Genomic DNA, 17,890 nt, shown 5'->3' on the forward strand with positions numbered 1-17,890 from the left:
TGGGGATGGCAATGTGACAAGCCTTTTTTACCACCTCAAATAAAACACCCAGAAGAGTATGCCGAGTATGTTTTGGTTTTATTACCTTATAGCGATACATTTTTTTTTTAAAATTTGTTTCGTTGCACTGTTCAGTGCTCAGTAACTTGCAAAATTCTCCTTAAAATTAACATGGAGAAGAATCATGATGATGGATCATGATCATGCCAGAAAAAAAACTGATACGATATTTTTGCCATTGTGTTCACCCCTACTCCACGCACATACATGTAGCTGAAACTGGCAATAAAAGATAAAACACAGCCCATCCCTTCCTATTTACAATTATCAAAAACATTTGATTGGACAGGTCAGGCCTATGCCCCCCCCCAGGGCCTTTCCTGTTTGTGAATAAAATTTAAATATGAAAATAATTCGAAGACCATATTGTTCTGGCTTTACACTGTGCTACCTTTTCGTTTAGAACACTCCATAATTTTAAATTCACTGGTAACAGATAAGGTCCAGAAACTCAGTCATCGCGATAAGCATGTTATCAGGAAGATTCATGAATGTAGGTAGCAGAAGTCAACACGTTGTGTACTCATTCTTCAGTTCCATGATCAAGCACAGCAACTGTCTTCAAAGAAAAACTAATACAGCTGGCATTTTTAAATGTTTATTATGAGCATTAAAACTAATAAATTCCTATAATCAGTCTCAGTAGCGTTTTGCCAGATTTTACAGATTACCATATATAGTCAGTGAACATGGCACTGATCTGCATGGCACAATGGTCAGATGAGAAGCATCTAACCCCAACTATACACAGTGTGTACAAAAGGATCTTAGATGGGTGCTTTGTTGAGTTGCAGTTAACATTACTTACAGCGATGGTTTTCAGCTCAAATGAATCCCCAAGTTTTGGTTGTATTCTACTACATTTTAAGGTTCTTGACCATGAAAACAGTTGATTTTTTTGTTGTTGATCAAACAAAAGACAGTTTCAAAACATGTTGGTCAAAATCGTCAGTTTTAATTGTTCAACCATCACCTATTTAGAAGAGCTGGGTTGAAATACAGGGGGATCACAGTCATGGACTTAATATCAGAACGTGCATTCCATTCCTGTCCAGGTACAATGAAATATGGCACCATGATAAATGTCAGTAATCCAGTCATGATTCTGCCTCCTCCAAATGTCCCATCTATTAACACACATTCACATAGCAAAACTGACTTCATTGGTCACATGACACTGCTGGGGAATCCCTTGAACATAGGAACTAACCTTTGTCCATGAGAACTCAGTAAAATTCAAAGTGCAGTAACTTAATTACTGCTAAGCATTAAAATTTCAATTACATTTTTTTTCCTTTTTGCCTAAACAATCTCAAAAAATTAAACCATTTGGCTAAATTAAGACATTCAAGTCTGGCTCACTTCCTGTAACAGGAATACACATTTTTTTTTTTTTACAAATAAAACATAGCAGTATGCAAATCAAGTCCCTCCAAAATATTTTCAACCGTTTTAAGCGCTCTACTTGTATCAAATGATATTTTTTTACAGTCTTTCATGGTTAGTAGGCAAAACGTTTATGTAGGTGAGGTTTGTACAGAAGCGCAAAGATCGAATGGTAAAAATGGCAGGACTCTTAGCTGATGCCATCAAATCCCAGACCACATCCAAAGCCAGAAATGTGCAGATCACATCACAAGCCGCTAATGCACGTGCTATGAGTCACGTTTATAGTGAAGGTGCATTTTGGGTAAGGGACGAAGTCCAGACCGTGTCTTGGAAGATGGGAGATTAAGTGAAGTGGAACGTAATGCCCCTCCTTAGCTTCCTGGGTGATAATGTTAAATGACTAATGTTATGCTTTTGGTTCACTGTCCAGGTACATGGATAACAGCATAGGTCCTCTCTCAAATGTATGCAAGGACCAGTCACTCCTTATATATTCCTACAAATGTGAAAATTAGACACTGTAAAAATATAATACATAATCCATAAACAAATCTATGGTTTATTCAAGGGAAAAAAATATATACCAGTAAATACTACTGAGTTCTGAGGGAGGGACATGCAAAACTATTTTGGCTGAAATAATATTCAGTTAGACAGACGGCAATTACACACCGCAGCCAGAAGCATCCAAGAATCATGTAATTCTGGCCGAAACATAAGAAAAATTTCCTGCTTCAAAACATAAAATCTGTATCATTAAATAAATGTCCTGGAAAAAAAGCTCCTTATATTACAAATCTGCAAGTTCAAAGGGAGAAGCCCATTTAGCCTCAGCCTGGTTTATCAGACCTATAAATTCAACCCTCCTCCTGGCAAAAATAATCTATTTATGCCCCCCCCCCCCCCCCCAGGTAATGGGATGTACAGCTCGTCATCGTTCTTAGTTCCGTCCTGCCTAGCCCTCATACAATCCCCTTCCTGTACCTTCCCTTTCCTCCAATAGTCCACAGTTTTATTCCTGCCTTGCAAACAGGCTGAGCCACCGACCAACAGCCCACGAGGCACCGACCAGGCCAAGCCCACACTGGGCACATGTGGACTGGGGCAGTGGCCCTGCCTCTGCTGCCTGTCCTCCACTGCGAGCCTCCACACCACAGGATTGGGTTTCGTTATGCAAATTTATAAGTGCAAAAGCGAGTCCAATGCTAGCCTCCTCTTCCTCTTTTCGAAAGGGCACTGACCCCCTCTTCCTCAGGCGTTCCCCCCCTGTGTCCCTCTTCCTTGGAATTTCCAGTATTACAGTTTGGCTCGCTGAAAGAACGCCTGTCAGAAGAGAGAGGGGTCAGAAAACGTTACCACTACTGGCATCTTGCCAGGCTGGTGGCATGGGGGGGGGGCGGGGGGGGGGCTAAGCTGGGGATCTGCGCCAATCATACCTTTATGTAATTCTTGAAGACCTTTGAATCTGGCTGCTGAAGCACCTGGCAGAGCTCCTGAAATGGACGGATCATTTAGACACAGGGAGCATTACCTGGGATTGTTTCCTGTTCGGACGGAGCCATACCTGAATGATGTCTGGGGTCACCTGCAGAGAGGGCAGGTACTCCTGCTGTAGGTACTGAATGAACTCTGGTCCCTGCAAACACATTGGCATTAAGTTCCAGTCAATGGAGACCAACACTTCAATACTCCCACAAACTCCATGTTAAATTAAGTGTCCATCTTTTAGGGGTTGGGGAAATCAATTCTGTTACAAAATTTGTAGAAATTATGTCCATTTTTAAATATGAATTTAAATGCAGGTTGCTACAATTATGCTGTTCACATTTGTTACTGGCCCAGTTTAGTTAACGTTATCATGAATGTTAGGGTTATCAAGCAGAGACTATTCCAGCACTGTTTCAGTTTAAGTCCAAATTTTGGGCCAACTGTGGATCCTATATGGTAAACAGACACCTAGACCTGAGTATCACAATCTAACAGCAAACACTCAATGTGACCCTCACCCTTTTCAGATGAATCATCTTCAGCGTCAGGGCACACTCAGACAACGTCTGAAACGCAAAGTCATGTGTCAGGGATAATTATAAGATGCAAAATTATGGTAAAGACTTGCGCCCAAAGTTTATATCTGAGAAACTGATGACGTACCAACATGGTTTGGGCATCTGACAGGTCAAAGGTCGGCTTGAGAGGAGCCAGGAAGCAGGCTGGCACAATGTGTTTATAGATGAAGTCTGGAAACCCCACTAATCCATCTTTTCCCCCTGTAAAGAGAAGGAATAAGGAGCATATCCACCAACCTCACTGTGTAACCCTGTATACATTGGCTAGAAGGATTTGGCCTCATCCATTGAGTTTAAATTGCTGTTTCTGCCATAATCATATACAGAAACAAACATATACAATACTGTTATCATAGGTATTTGCCATTAATGTTTATGGATTACTAAAACGTCAAGAAATACCTACTATTGTATAAATATAGTTTAAAACCTATTTAGAAATATGCAATATATGCCAGCTGAGTAAGGTGATGTTTCTTACCCCAAAGCTCTACCAGTTTGGAGAGGATGATGAAGCAGGTTTTCTGTGCTATGGGGTCAGGGATGTCGACAGCCCCCTGGATTATGGTGAAGAGGACCCTCTCGATGTTTTCCAGCTCTGGACAGACATACAATCCAGAGAACATCAACTGTATTAACAGGCCCAGGTCAGAGGTTATGGGCAGGAGCCAAGCGATGAAGGACCCCGGGGGCGTAGAGCAGTGTTTCCTAAGCCGGTCCCGGATTGGGAAACACTGGTTTAGAGGCTTCTAGGTCAAGCCACAGGACTTCTTACTGGTGCACCTTTAGGTGAGTTCTGCAAGCCTTTATTAAAAAAGGCCATCTTACAAACTCTATCCATTTATACCGTAATCCCTTCACATTCGCGATTTCAGTTATCTGTGATTCAGCCAGGAAGTGTTAAAACAGGAGTAATTTTGGAGCTTGCCGAAAGATCGCAGGAATCCATGCATGACGCGCAAGCCAAAAGCAATACTAAAAATGATTTAGATCACATAAAAGTATATAATGCATAAATATTCGCAATATTTCTTAGTGTATATCTTTTATATTAAAAGTCTCTATATCTTTCTCTCAGCATCCAGCCTCACTCATGTAACTCTTTGTGACTTTGGAATCTCGCATTTCTCACAATAATTGTTAAACTTTTCAGTGCCATTAATTTTGCATTTTAATGAGTCCAAAGCACAGTGCTCTCAGTGCGCACAGTAGTAATTTTGCACATATAAGGGCATAATTTAGATGATTTGTATATTACATAAAAAGGTCTTGATGGGAAATGATGGTAATTTGACATGCAAAGGGCACTGGAATTGCAGTTAATATCTCGTTTGTGCTGTGTGCTGGGACAAACAAACAGTTTCATGTTATGAGATAAATTTTACTGCACCTGGTGTGTAGGTAAATGACTTGACCTTGAATGGCTCTCTAGCTCTGCTGGCTGAGAGGGGGAGACTGAATATGGATTTAGCTCCTGTTTCATTCTGCTCATAGACATCACTAAGCATTTGTTTTGCTGTGTTCATATACATATCATACTTAACTAGTTTCACTATGTTTACACGTAAAACATGTGTATGTGTACTGTAATTGTAGCAATAGAAGTTACAGTATAATTATCAATACTTATGTAAAAGGAAATAATTATTCCAATTTATCATGATAAACAATCATCCCTTTGAAATGTTTACTCCCATTATCAGGTTAATTGAAAACTGAATACTGTATGATTGGAGATATATGAGCAGCTGAGGCCCTTGCAGGACATTTTAGGACAGAAGTGAAAGGTCCCTGTTCCAAGGGAGCAAGTCAGAAAAAAGTCATGCAGATGAAGGACAAAGACGAGCGAATGAGAAACATCTGGCGAGTTCATGTAGGGACATCACCCACAGAACAGGCATAAAATGGATGTTGATTTGTGAGTGGGGGCTCTTCTCCTTTGCATGTGGGGAACCCCTGTTCCAAATGGGAACCTTCTATTCTAATCATCTGCATTTTATGTCCATTCAGAATTTCTGACTTCCACACTGTTTAGAGACTGATAATAAATAGACTTTGCATTATTGTTCAGACTGTTGCAGGTAGGGAAACCCAAGTATTGTTCGTGAATTTTCCACCGCTAACCCTTGCGAATGTGAAGGGGTTACTGTACAGTTGGGTAAAGTGATCGCTAACCTGCTAAAACACGATATATAAATTTTTCTATGAGCTGCTCTTTATACTGGCTGTGGCTAGATGACTAAGCACTCTCTCACGCTTGCTGCTCACAGCCAATAAGAGCCCTCAAAGCTGGACCGTTTGATTTGCTCACCCTGGTTGCCCATGACCTCGTTCATGCCGCTGCTGACCACAGTCTGAATGAAGGTGAAGTAGCTCCTCCTCAGCATCTGCTTTTCCAGAGCTGCCGTCTGGTCATTATCCTCAGCCGGCCGGGCCAGCACCTCGAAGATGGCCTGCACCAGCGGCATGAAGGCCTGCTGGAGGAACGGTGACACCTGGGCCTGTGGGGAAGGAGCAGGGGCCGTTGCTGATGCAGCTGAGGAGGGCAGCCATAAAGTCACCCGCTCCTCCTCAGTAATGCTGCCATTTGCAGTGCTCCTGTAAGGCCTTGAACATCCTGAGCTCATGCCCACATGGATGTGGCTCAGTCATAATTTACACTGCACCAGACCCAGACCTTCATTAGGGAAGCAACAAGAACCTAGACAGCAGCTTCAGTATATGTGTGGTTTTGTAAACTTAGTGGGGGTTTTCTTGAAAATGCCAGTAACCTAAAATAAATCCATTTTCACCTGTTTCTAAACACTTAAAACCTGTCCACTTTAAACCGTAACTGGCCATATAGACCTTTGATGACCACATGGTGGTGACACTTCGCAGGATTCACCTTGAACTTGGCAGTGATCTGGTTGATTAGGGGGATGAACTCTTGCAGGTCCTTGGCCTCGCAGTCCTTGAGCATATGCTCTGAGGCAGAGGGGATGAAGGGCAGCACCTCTTCCTCTAGGCATATAATCATGCGGTGCAAAAAGGTGCGCACGCCACTCCGCAGCGCCTCCTTCTGGACGGGGCAGCTCAGCGCAGGCAGGAAGGTCTGCAGGCAGTCACGGTAGACCTCAGAGCAGCCGCATTGCTTCACCGTCTGCTTGTTGCTGAAGGCCTTGCTGGTGCGGCTGTGTGGGCAGACAGGAAATCGGAGGTCAGGCATCGTCTCACCGCAGCATGGCGCCATGTCCCTGCCAGCAGCATGCAAACCTCAACTCCACTACAGACAATGTCCTCAGCAGCATACCAAGGCTTCTAAAGACTCACGGTGAGCATGCAAGCCCCATGACAGGCCATCAAGACCTCCAGCCAAACCAGAGCAGCACAAACTACCAACTCAGTTTGCCGGTCTCCATTGTCACCACAGGTAAAACAACCAACCAAGCAGCCTCGACAAACACCATATATCACCCAAAACAAAGGGTTCAGCTAAGCAATCCTTTGGACATGAGGTGCCGCCGTGGCCGGTACTACCTGGCGAAGCCCACGGCATGGTTCAGGCAGTCGGCCAGGCCGGCCTGTCGCTCCTCGTCCTGCTCCAGCAGCAGCTTCCCCAGCAGCAGCTTGAAGGCACCCAGAAGAGGCTCCAGAAGGTTCTTCATGAGAACCTGTTTCCTCTCCACGGGGTACTCGCTGTTCACAATGAGCACGCCGGCCGTCTCGTAAATGAAGAGCTGGTCATCGCTGGTAAGCAGGGCTGGATAGCCATTCTCCTGAGGTGAGGGCAGAAGGGCTTAGACAGTTACAAACCTACGTAGACGGACACACCGACAGTGAAGCACTTCTCTGCAAACAACCGAACAAAGTTACTAGAATGTCATATTCAGTGAAAGCACATCACAGAAACTATATACATGGTCTTTCATACAATTTAGCCACTGAGAATACTGCGGATTGCAAGGACTTGATGACCTTCTCAGCCATATTGCTGTGAAGGTCAGCTCTTATTGTTTTGACTTACGGGGGGCGAAAGTTCCAGCAGGTCCTGTATCCGACTGAGGATGTCTTCGATGAAAGCACTCATGTGCTTACTACATGGAGGAGCCAGAAGAAGAGGAAATCATTCAGAGTACCATTTGCAGAAGAGGAGGCTTGCTTTATCAATGTGATCTCTCGTATTATTAACATCACAAGGCTGCACTTACTGCAAGGTCTTGACGTATCTCGAGAAGAGGTAGGCCACCCTGCTCCTCACTTTTGGGCTGCTGTGCCTTAGGCCACGATGGTCCAAGAATGCCATCTAGAGGAGGAGGAAAAAAATAGCTTCATGCTACTTTCACCACGTCAATGTGCTTTAAAATATACGGAGCCCTTAAATACCATCACACAGTATTCAGCAACATTACGAGAGGGTAGAGCTACGAGCTACACACTCCAGAGTGGCCGGTTAGGACAACACCCACCAGGACATTTGGAATGTGTTGAGGCTCCACGATGAAGAACTTGTCATAGCGGACAACAGTCTCAAAGAACTCCAGAGTTACAGAAGTGTGCTGGTACTCACTGACTCCGCAAGTGACCAGCTGAGTAAGACAGAGTAGGGACATGTCAAAGTTAACACCCAGCCTTACCATTACAGCCAAAGCACTCATCAAGCATACCACTAAAATTCTACTACAGCATTAAAAACCACTGAAAGTTGGTCCTGTCATTCCTACACCTCCCACTCCATTTTCAAATAGTGAAAAAGCTTCTATAAAATTACCAATATCTCAAGTTTAGCGTTCAAAAGCATGGCTTGCATAGAGACACAGTTCTGCATGAACTTTAGGCCAAGTTACAGCCCATGGTCATCTATCCAGATGACTCTCCAAGGGGACGGCAAAAGATGTAGTTCTGCAAGCAGGGGGCTCTAAGCATTGTGCAGAATGTGTCCCCCGATGAAAACACCCACCGTCCGCATCATGTCCTGAAGGGCGCTGGCTTTGGTGCTGTCCCCAGAGAAGTGCGCCCCCTGCGAGGCCGGCAGAGCCTCCCCCAGCATGTACAGCAAACGGATGGCTACCTCCACCTCCATGAAAGGCGCAGTCTGCCAGCTTCTGGATGGATGTGTGCAACACAGGGGACACGCACACACAAACACACAGGACACACACAGAGGAGAGTAAACAGCATGTCCCTGCATGACCAGGTGGGAACGAAACACGAACGGCTCATGGACAATGTGAAATTCCTTGTCACTGCGAGCTCCAGGTTCAGCATTCATCATTAATAGCAATTATCTCAATATGCGTTTAAGGCTTATGAATGGACCGAAACAGACAATGAACATCTCGTCACGCAACTGGCAGTTGTGCGAAAGCCAGGGAAGGTTAGAGAGGAGATTAATGGCCTACTGCATGGTGGTGTTGAAGACCCGGCGGACGGCCTCCAGCAGCAGCTCCGGGGACACCTGTGCCAGACGGTCCAGCAGCAGCTTCAGCTGCTTCCTGTACTCCACAAACATGGCCTCGTCCTCCCCCTGCAGAGTATACGGCGTCACAGAAAGTTCCGGAAGGAGGGAACTCATCCAAGCACGCAACAACCAAGGTTGGTCTGAGTCTATGCTTACTTACAGCCTGAGAGCATTAAAATTACGATAGATAACAAAGGAGTAATTACAGGAGAGAACCAAGCCTGCTAGCTTACTCAGAAGCAGACATGAGTTACTAACAGCCTGTTGGTTATTGCCATCTTTGGCATTTTCCTACACGGGAAACAAGCGAGCATTAGGGGTGCAGGGGGCAGGAGTCTGTCTGAGGCAGCACAGGGCACAAGGCAGGGACACACCCTGGACTGGAGGACAGTCCATCACAGGACACATACAGTCACAATCATGCATGGAGAGAATTTATAGTTGCCGATTCACCTATTTGCATGTTTTTTGGGCTGTAGGACGAACCCAACACCGAGCATGGAGAATATCTAAAAAATGCACCAAGTAAACAAAAACATTACCTCGTTTTCAAAGTTGTATTCATCGTCATACGTGAGCTTCTTCATCACAGCTAGCATGACTGCCTAATGTTGGTGGAAAAGCAAACTAGTTAAGTTACTAAAAGCGAACAGCAAGCCAAAGGTTTACATAAAAAGGTGCTCAGGCACACCACAACGCCTCTGGACCTTACCTCCACGTTGGACTTCTGCTGGTCCGAAAGAACTGGAAGCTGGGGAAGACAAACAGATTAAAACTCCAAGTAACTGCTGACATTCCACCACACAGGGAACAGGAAGATGAGGGATAGTGCACAGTGATTTACTGTCACCTGGCAGACTGTAGATGATCTTTGGCCGGGACGCCTACCTGCTTGAGGATGTGCAGGTAGTCGTAACAGAAGCCCACCACGTTGGTGGAGATGTCGTCGTCCTCGTGGACCAGCAGCTGCAGCATGAGTGCCACCTTAGCCTCCAGGGCATGCAGAGCCTCCTGGGCATTCTTCACGTCTCCTGCCTTAACCAGCTTGGTCCAGCTGGTGATCAGGGCCTGGCCCATGCCGTTCACCAGCTTGGAGAACTTGGCCAGGAAGTCCACGTCCTCTTCCTGCAGACCGGACTGATGTCAACCAATCAAAGGCCCAAACAGCTTCGCCCTCACACATAAGGGTCACACTCAATCATGTCCTGAGAGGAAGGCCTTATCCACACCGAGTATTCAGTCCACATCACTGCCCATGTGCTGTAGGAGTACTGTGTTCAACTTTGACCTTGACATTATTTGGTTTTAATACTAACAAACCTGCCAACACTGCAGCATATTCATCTAAATCAGCCAATACTGAGAACCAATTTTAATATCCTGCATTTCATATCTTATCTGAAATGATGAATGACTTTATGGTGCATTAAAAATAAAAGATTATGAATAGGAAACATGGAAAACAGGTGGATGAATTTATCTAGCCATTTAACAGTCCACTGGATCAAAAAAATGGGGCATAGTTAGGTTGCTTTAGAATATGATAAATTATAATGTATGTCCTGTACGACTGATCAATACCCCCTGCCCCAACCCCAAAGAGTTGTAGGTAGAGCTGGCACCCATGCTGTACATTACAGGATCATCCTGTACTAAAAAATAAATGTCCCGTATTGAATCAATAGGCGATTTGTTCCGAATTCTCACATCTGGACCCAAATACAACTTATTCTGGAAGGCCATAACCTCCCACAAAGCCAAAAAAAATTTCAGGGGTAGTGTCTCTTGCCTTTGTATTGCTGATGGAAATTGGCCCTTAGAGACAAAAAATTGGGGAACCCTGGCCAGCATGATGAAGACCAAGATACCTGTTCCACGTTGAAGAAGCCAGCAGTCTGCAGCACCTGACACAGAGACTCCACCAGCTTGGTCTTGTCGATGGGGTCCATGCCCTTATTGACAATTTCAAACAGGCAGTCGCAGGCCTCCTCTCGCAGAACCTCCACTGACATGTGACTCAGCAGCAGGCTAACAAACCTGAAATGTAGGTCCGCAAGTCAGGCTCTACCACCCATGGGGCTGAGTCTCATGTGCATTTATGATTAATTATTATGCTACTAGAGCATCATTTATCAAAAAAAATTATGCAATGGAATTTGGCAAAAATCAAGTTCTACAAACTTCTCCATGCAAGTCTGCTTCGGAGAAATTTATCATGGAAGATTCCAGGTTAAGCCACACGCTTGCATATTTATGTGATAAACATTGGATGCAAGCCAGTAGTGTTAATCTCCCTTTGAAAGTTCACTGTAAATCTTTTAACAGGTGATCAAGATAGGTCAAAGCCTATTCAACCTAAGGGACAAAACAGGGATTTGAGCACTCCCTCGTGCGAGGCACTCCTTAATGGCGCAGCCTACCTGTCGTTGGCAATAAGACTGAGGTCGATCCAAGACACGTACGCCCCCACCACCTCTAGACACTGGCACGTGAGCTCAGAGTGACTCTGCTGGTAGGTGTGCAGGATCTGGTACCAGGACTCCACCAGGCTGGGGATACACTGCTCCCTCATTCGGTCCTTGATCAGGGTGTTCCTGCGCGTCTCCTGATGGGGGCAGCAGGAGACAGAGGTCAGGGTTTGCAGTGTATGGCTGGGCGATATGACGATATCTGTAAATGGCGATATCAGACAAGTAACCTGCCTTCGAAAGTAGTGATGCTCCGAGTGATCGGCAGCCGGTTAAAATCGACTGAACTTCAGCCTTAATTACTTGATCGGCGGTCTTTGACTGATCTAAAATACCAATTTTGTGGATGAGATAGAATATGTGTGTTTGAAACTTAAAATATGCGCATTAAGTTTCAGTGCCACTATTTAGTCTCCCGTCTGGCAGCGTTACCATTTATCTATTAAAGAGTTGCAATTTGCAACATTCGTGCAAAAGAAGTCGCACACGGAGTATCGTCTGCTGAAGTATTTATTAGATACTTGTGGTCTTCACCCAGAGGAGTATGAGAAATAAGAGAACCAGAGTTTTTGTGCTCCGTGTACGAGTGCGGAGGGTGAGCGGTTGTTCGGTACAATTGCACAAATTTTGGATAAAAAGAATACTTTCTCCAAAAAAATGCAGAGATGTTTATATTTCGTAAGGAAAAACCTACCATTTCTTCTAAAAACACAGGCCTGTCATCAAGAGCCAAATTCTGACTCGTTTACTTTTTGCGGTAGTAACTGGCCACTGTATTTTTGTTAAATATTGAAAACATTTATTTTAAATGATTTGAGATTCATTCTTAAAGCAAACCTCTTTATTTGATCCTTTTTTCCACCAAGAGTGGCAGGTTTGCAGGTATTTAAGAGCTTCATATATTCGTGAAGGGCGGCACGTTGGCACATGGGGCACATGGGTAGCACTGTTGCCTTACCATTACAACCACACACCTCTGGCACCGCAATCTGAGTCTCTGCCCTGGCACCATGTGTCATTGTGGAGGTTCCCTCTGGGTTCTCCGGTTAACTCCGACAGTCCAAAAACTAAGATGAACTGGAGTTACCAAACTGTCTGTAGGTGTTGAATGGTGTGTTTGCCATGTGATGGGTTGGTGCCCTGGGTTATTCCCTGCCTTGTGCCCCTAGCATCCGGGATTCCCCGCAACCCTGAATAGGACAAGTGGGTACAGGAAATGAATGGATAAATGGATGGAGGGACAGACATGTTCCTGAAAGGCACACCCATTCTGACAAACTGATTTTGATTCTGGGTTCAGGGTCTCCCCCAAAACAAGGGGGAGAGAGAGAGCGGGAGAGAGAGAGAGCAGCTTTTAAGATTGTCCTTGCCTCGGAAGAGTGCTGGATGTCGCGGTCCACCACCTCGGCGTCAATGGCCATCAGCATACGCAAGTACAGGTCCACACCCCGTGGGTTCAGCCCAATGAGGGACAGGATGTCGAAGAAGAACTTGGGCCACTGTGTCAGGTACTCGGTCACGAAGGTCAGGGCGAATACCTGTGCCGCCTTGTTGCGGATGAAGACCTTCTCCGGCTGGGCACTCATCAGCTGCGACCAGGACAGGCAGGAGGGTCAGTAACATAACACTCCTTACAGGTGGCATAGGTGGGCAAAAAGGCAGTCCGCAATCCAGCAGCCACCAAGAGATGGCGCTGCTCATGTCATACCTGCAACTGCAGCCATTTCATGAGCGTCTCACGGATGAGCTGCTGCTGTGTTGCGTTGAGGGTCCCATGCCTGCGGACACACGGCGGCGCTCCATCAGCGACCCGCAAATCGAACCAGGCACCAGCCAGCAGTCTCATTTTAACTACAACTTACCAGCAGGTGGCGCTGCTTAAAAGGCTACAATACTTTGACATTCAGCTCGCCACCTCAGTCAATGGACACAATTCTGTGCGGCAACCTCCCCCCCCCGCCCCCCGTGTCCCCGAGCAACACTCACCTGAACTTCATCTGATGTTCTAGCACTTGGAAGCAAAAGAACTTCACATGGTCGTTGCTGGGAAAGAAACGCGTCAATGGGATCGGTTAAACCCGGCTGAGTGTGACAAGGAACCCTTATTTGGACATGGATTCCAAAATACAACATTCCAAACAGAAGAATGAATAAAACCTGTTTCCGTGACACCATATTTACACAACCTGAAACACTGCTAAGGTATGGGCCCCAGGCTTATAATGTTTGCAAACCAGACTACGTTGCACAAAAACTTCAACGGACTGATCCGCGATTTCATACGTTTAATAATTTGTCTTTTTTTCATCCATATATGGCCAGAATACATGAATGTGAGGGGCCCTAAAACATTAGAATATATAGGTTATTTTTGGAAATTAACCAGCACCTATGGATAACCCCCAGCGTTCCACAGCAATACTGGCCACGGACTAGGGGCTGGAAACCCCTAAGTTCCTATCAGTGTTAATTTTGACAGCAGATTTCAATTTAGTTTTAGTCATAGTCTTTTGACTAAAATGCAATTTTAGTTTTAGTCATATTTTAGTCATCTGTTTTGTTTTAGTTTTAGTCTAGTTTTAGTCGACTAAAAAGCATAAGATTTTAGTCGACTAAATCTACTGTAGATTTAGTTGACTAAAATATATTGGGTTTAATTTAAATGTAATTTAGTTAAACCGTGGTAATATACAAAATATTCTAACTTAAAATTAAATAAAGCCAAGTCTCATTAAATATGTTGAATATCGTCTTTCCATAAAAACCAAAAATTAGATATGCATTGTTTAGAACTTGCATATGACATTCTTCATTCTGTAAAGGAAAAGTGCAACTCCAAATTATTTAAAAGAAAAACTGTATTGGCAGTAATGCCATTGCAAATACTGCATGACCTGAAAAAATTACCTTGCAGATGTCGCTTTAGATTTGTTGTAATTTTACCAGCTATTTCCGCTCCACACGGTTTACACAATGTCTTGTTTGTCTTGACATCAAACGTGAAATTATTCCATATACCTTCTCTTCTTTTTCTCCCAGCCATTGCCATGTCATTTTAGTTTAAGTCAGACAGACACACACCAATGTATGCAAGATGTACTGTCGCATCTCGCGTCGCAAGGTGAATCAGTATCTTAATTTTCAAATGTGCGTGTGCGTCTTTCCGCGCCACGCACTAAGATTAATTCTGATTGGATCATTTCCAAAAACGTCCCTCACTCACATTTTCGTCTCGTTTTTATTAGTTAACGAAAATGTCAATATATTTTTATTATAGTTTTCGTCATCATCACTTAATTTTTATTTAGTTATCGTCTCGTTTTCGTCAGTGAAAATTTGTCGTTGACGAAAATTATAACGAAAATATTTCGTCAACGAAATTATCACTGGTTCCTATGCTAACGTACCTTAACTCTAGACCATTCACTCCAAGCAGACAGTCCTGCTCACCCACCTGTAAACGCCTTTGGCCAGGGCCTCAGCACACACCTGCCAGGCATCAGGAGACTCCTTCAGCTGCTCGAAATAAGCGAGAGCCTAGGAGAAAGACAGGCACCATTTTGTTGAATATTTTAACGGCATATAAAGTATCTCCTCAAACGGGGCGAGTGGCCGATAAACAAGGCCAATCGTGGGTTCGGAGAGCTACAACTTCCAGCAAGCAAATAAACCAGTTTGACGAAGCTGGAATCACATCAGAGGAGCCAGCAGAGCCAAACCAGCTTATCGAAACATGGGTGCACTCGAACCCGACTGATACTTTCACTTCGGGAACAGTTAGTCAATGGAAGACAATCCTCTTATCAATAGAAGTGAATAGACCCCTCCCCCCATTGAGAAAAGGCTAATCATTTATACCCAGCCTGCAAAGTCCACCCGGCAATCATGTAAGTAATAGTTTAATACAGAGCTGGCTTCTTAATTAATGAAGCAATCAAAGGTTTTCAGTCATCACTTTCAATGTAGTCAGACAATAACTGCACCACAACTAAAACAGTAATAAAAATAATAAAAACTATAGAAACTACAGAAAAAACAACTATATAAGGAACAGAAAGTTACACTGAAAAAGACAAAGCAGAGATATGCAGTAGGAAGTTTCACCCTCTAAACTATCTGTGGCTACTTTGAAGAAGGCAGCCTGTTCTCTAAGGTTTTAAGTGAAATCAAAGCAAACCTTCATGCCAAGTGGACTGTGCTACGAAGCAAGGTTATTGGCTTGTAGTCTGAACAAAATTGTACGGTAAGTGAACGAATATGAAGTCCATTTAAACTGTGGTACCTTAAATCCGACATGTTACCCCGATAAGCCAGTAACCCCGCTTCATAGTACAGGCCACTGGTATGACGGTAAACACCCTGCCCCACTCAGCACACCCAGGGGACTTACTCTCTGCCTGTAGCTGGCATCGGCATTGGGGTTCAGCCCAAGCAACGCCTGCTCATCCATAATGGCAGCAGACACACAGAACGATGGGGATTACGTCTCTTCCACTGAAAGTTTGTGCTCTTCCACCCCTGTGGGGGCTTCAATCATCTGAAAGAGGAGTGACAACACACAGAAGTGAGTGCATGGTGTATGCATAAGTGCCAACAAGGACCCAGCTTACCTCAGCAGAACCGCACAAAGCCAAGAACGACCAATTGATGACTAAAGCCCGCAAGTTTGGATATAATCCAAGATAACCAGAGCATGCTCATTCATTTGCTGTGAAAACACTGCCATGCGGTGGCAGTGCGGATGTTAATGTGCAGTCTGCTCCTCCGTTTATAGACCAGAAAAGATTTACCGCATTTTCAAATACCACGTAATTTATTCCGTTTTATGCAGACTCATAATGGGCATCTAATAAATCTAAAATGCAGCATTACAGAAACAAGCATTAAAAATTGACGCCGAAGTCACGGGCGCGTGGCCGGCAGCGAGGTCACGTGATCCGTACAGCGCTAAACCAACGTGGCCTCCGGGTGAGCAGCATCATACCATCATTACTATTGAAGTGGCACCGGTATGACCAAAGACTGCGAGACAAAACAAGGATTTATGTAGGAAACGGAAAACTGAAGAGTGTCGTACTTAACAGGCATAAACAAGACGTAGATCCACCATACATTATGAAACACGATGATGTATACTTTACATTAAATGTATATTAAAAATCTTTACAAGTTATTCTCGAAAGAAACTAATGTAGTTTAGAGATCTGATATGCAAGTATAACATTTAACCGTTTAAGTTTGGTTAAATGCCCTAAAAATACTCGACTGGTTCCATATGGCTCGATTACACTATTGATAGGCATCCACCCACACACAAAAATTAAATAAACTTGCATTTACATTTCTGCAGGTAGTGTTCAGCACAAACCCGTATAAGGGGGCAGCAATCGGAGCCGAATATCACACATCGCGATAAATAACAGGTGGTTAAAAGACTTTAAACGACGATAGGTGACTCAAAACGACAATGCTGTCCCACGGGCGCGATACCTTACACAACTGTAACAAACCTCAGGTCGTCCCCTCCAACTTATTCACAATTATTCTGGAAGAAGATTGGCGACGGTTACGATGATTTCTCTCTGCTGTCGGGTACAACTCCGGACCCAGCTATCTTGCTACATGTCGCCACTCCGCACAACTCCCAAGTTGATGCAACTGCGATGCAAGAGAACTGACGTGCGCGACCCGCCATCACGGCCACGCCGCACGCCGTTACGCCCCGGGAATCGCGACACAGCAGATAAAACAGACACTCCTTAAGTTATAACAAAACATACAGCCGCCCGCGTCCTGAAACGGCGTGGAGTTTCCCCGGCGTCCGCTTTCGCGCATTGGCACGCCGCTGCCAAGGCAAAGTCTCCGAGGCCTGTAAGCAGATCTTACCGCCGCACGATCAAAAGCATTACATGGTGACGGCAGCTACCTTCCCGACTGGCGATTTAGCTCATGGCTCCTCTTAGTTAGCTCCCGGGGATCGCGGACAGCGGGCGGGCTGAATGGAGGTGTGCTGCGTGTCGGCTCAATGCAGACGGAAATCGGTTGCACGCTGGGTCACGACCACAGGAAGAGATCCCCCCCTGCCGCCGCAACTGGGCTTGATGGTGCCTCCACCCCGCCCGGTGGACTGCTCCTTTAGGTAGGGTGGAGGAACGCGTATAATAATGCTGTAGCCCGCTGTCGTCGTATGGATCAGTAGTCTGCGCAAACTGAAACTCTGTACTCGAACTTTAAAGTTATAGTTCGTAAATGAGAAACGGCACCGTGAAATCATGTGGATTTTCTGTGACTTTTTCTTCTATCTTAACTGTTTGTAACTTGATTTTGTAGTATTGGGACACTCATTAAAACTGGATAAAATATCAAACGGTTTTAATAGAGAATATTTTACCCTTTCATGTGTTAAACATCCCACATTTCATTAGGAGCCAACTCATCCTTTATGGTCAAGCGTGGAACCAACCCTC

At 44.7% G+C, this 17,890-nt stretch overlaps 1 protein-coding gene across 5 annotated transcripts; it reads right to left on the reverse strand.

Moving 5' to 3' along the window:
- Positions 1-995: 995 nt before the first annotated feature.
- xpot (exportin, tRNA (nuclear export receptor for tRNAs)) lies at positions 996-17,837 on the reverse strand. Of its 5 annotated transcripts, none has more exons than XM_023817796.2 (25): positions 17,310-17,837; positions 15,814-15,960; positions 14,878-14,960; positions 13,410-13,466; positions 13,132-13,201; positions 12,794-13,012; positions 11,376-11,560; positions 10,824-10,992; positions 9,844-10,080; positions 9,668-9,706; positions 9,498-9,560; positions 8,897-9,021; positions 8,455-8,599; positions 7,964-8,083; positions 7,706-7,800; positions 7,522-7,591; positions 7,035-7,273; positions 6,403-6,688; positions 5,827-6,016; positions 3,997-4,113; positions 3,601-3,716; positions 3,456-3,503; positions 3,014-3,085; positions 2,886-2,942; positions 996-2,772 (listed from the first exon to the last, which is right to left on the reverse strand). In XM_023817796.2, exons 2-25 carry the CDS (start codon positions 15,871-15,873, stop codon positions 2,746-2,748), a joined length of 2,889 nt encoding a protein of 962 aa, XP_023673564.1. In that variant the 5' UTR covers positions 15,874-15,960; positions 17,310-17,837; the 3' UTR covers positions 996-2,745. The 5 variants fall into 5 exon arrangements, with proteins under 5 accessions (XP_023673564.1, XP_023673567.1, XP_023673563.1 ...); XM_023817799.2 differs by having other exon boundaries at positions 8,455-8,596; positions 17,350-17,836; XM_023817795.2 differs by having other exon boundaries at positions 17,350-17,836.
- Between the last annotated feature and the right edge of the window lie 53 nt (positions 17,838-17,890).

This window comes from Paramormyrops kingsleyae, chromosome 1, assembly GCF_048594095.1.
Source record: "Paramormyrops kingsleyae isolate MSU_618 chromosome 1, PKINGS_0.4, whole genome shotgun sequence".
In the NCBI taxonomy this organism is placed as follows: domain Eukaryota; kingdom Metazoa; phylum Chordata; class Actinopteri; order Osteoglossiformes; family Mormyridae; genus Paramormyrops; species Paramormyrops kingsleyae.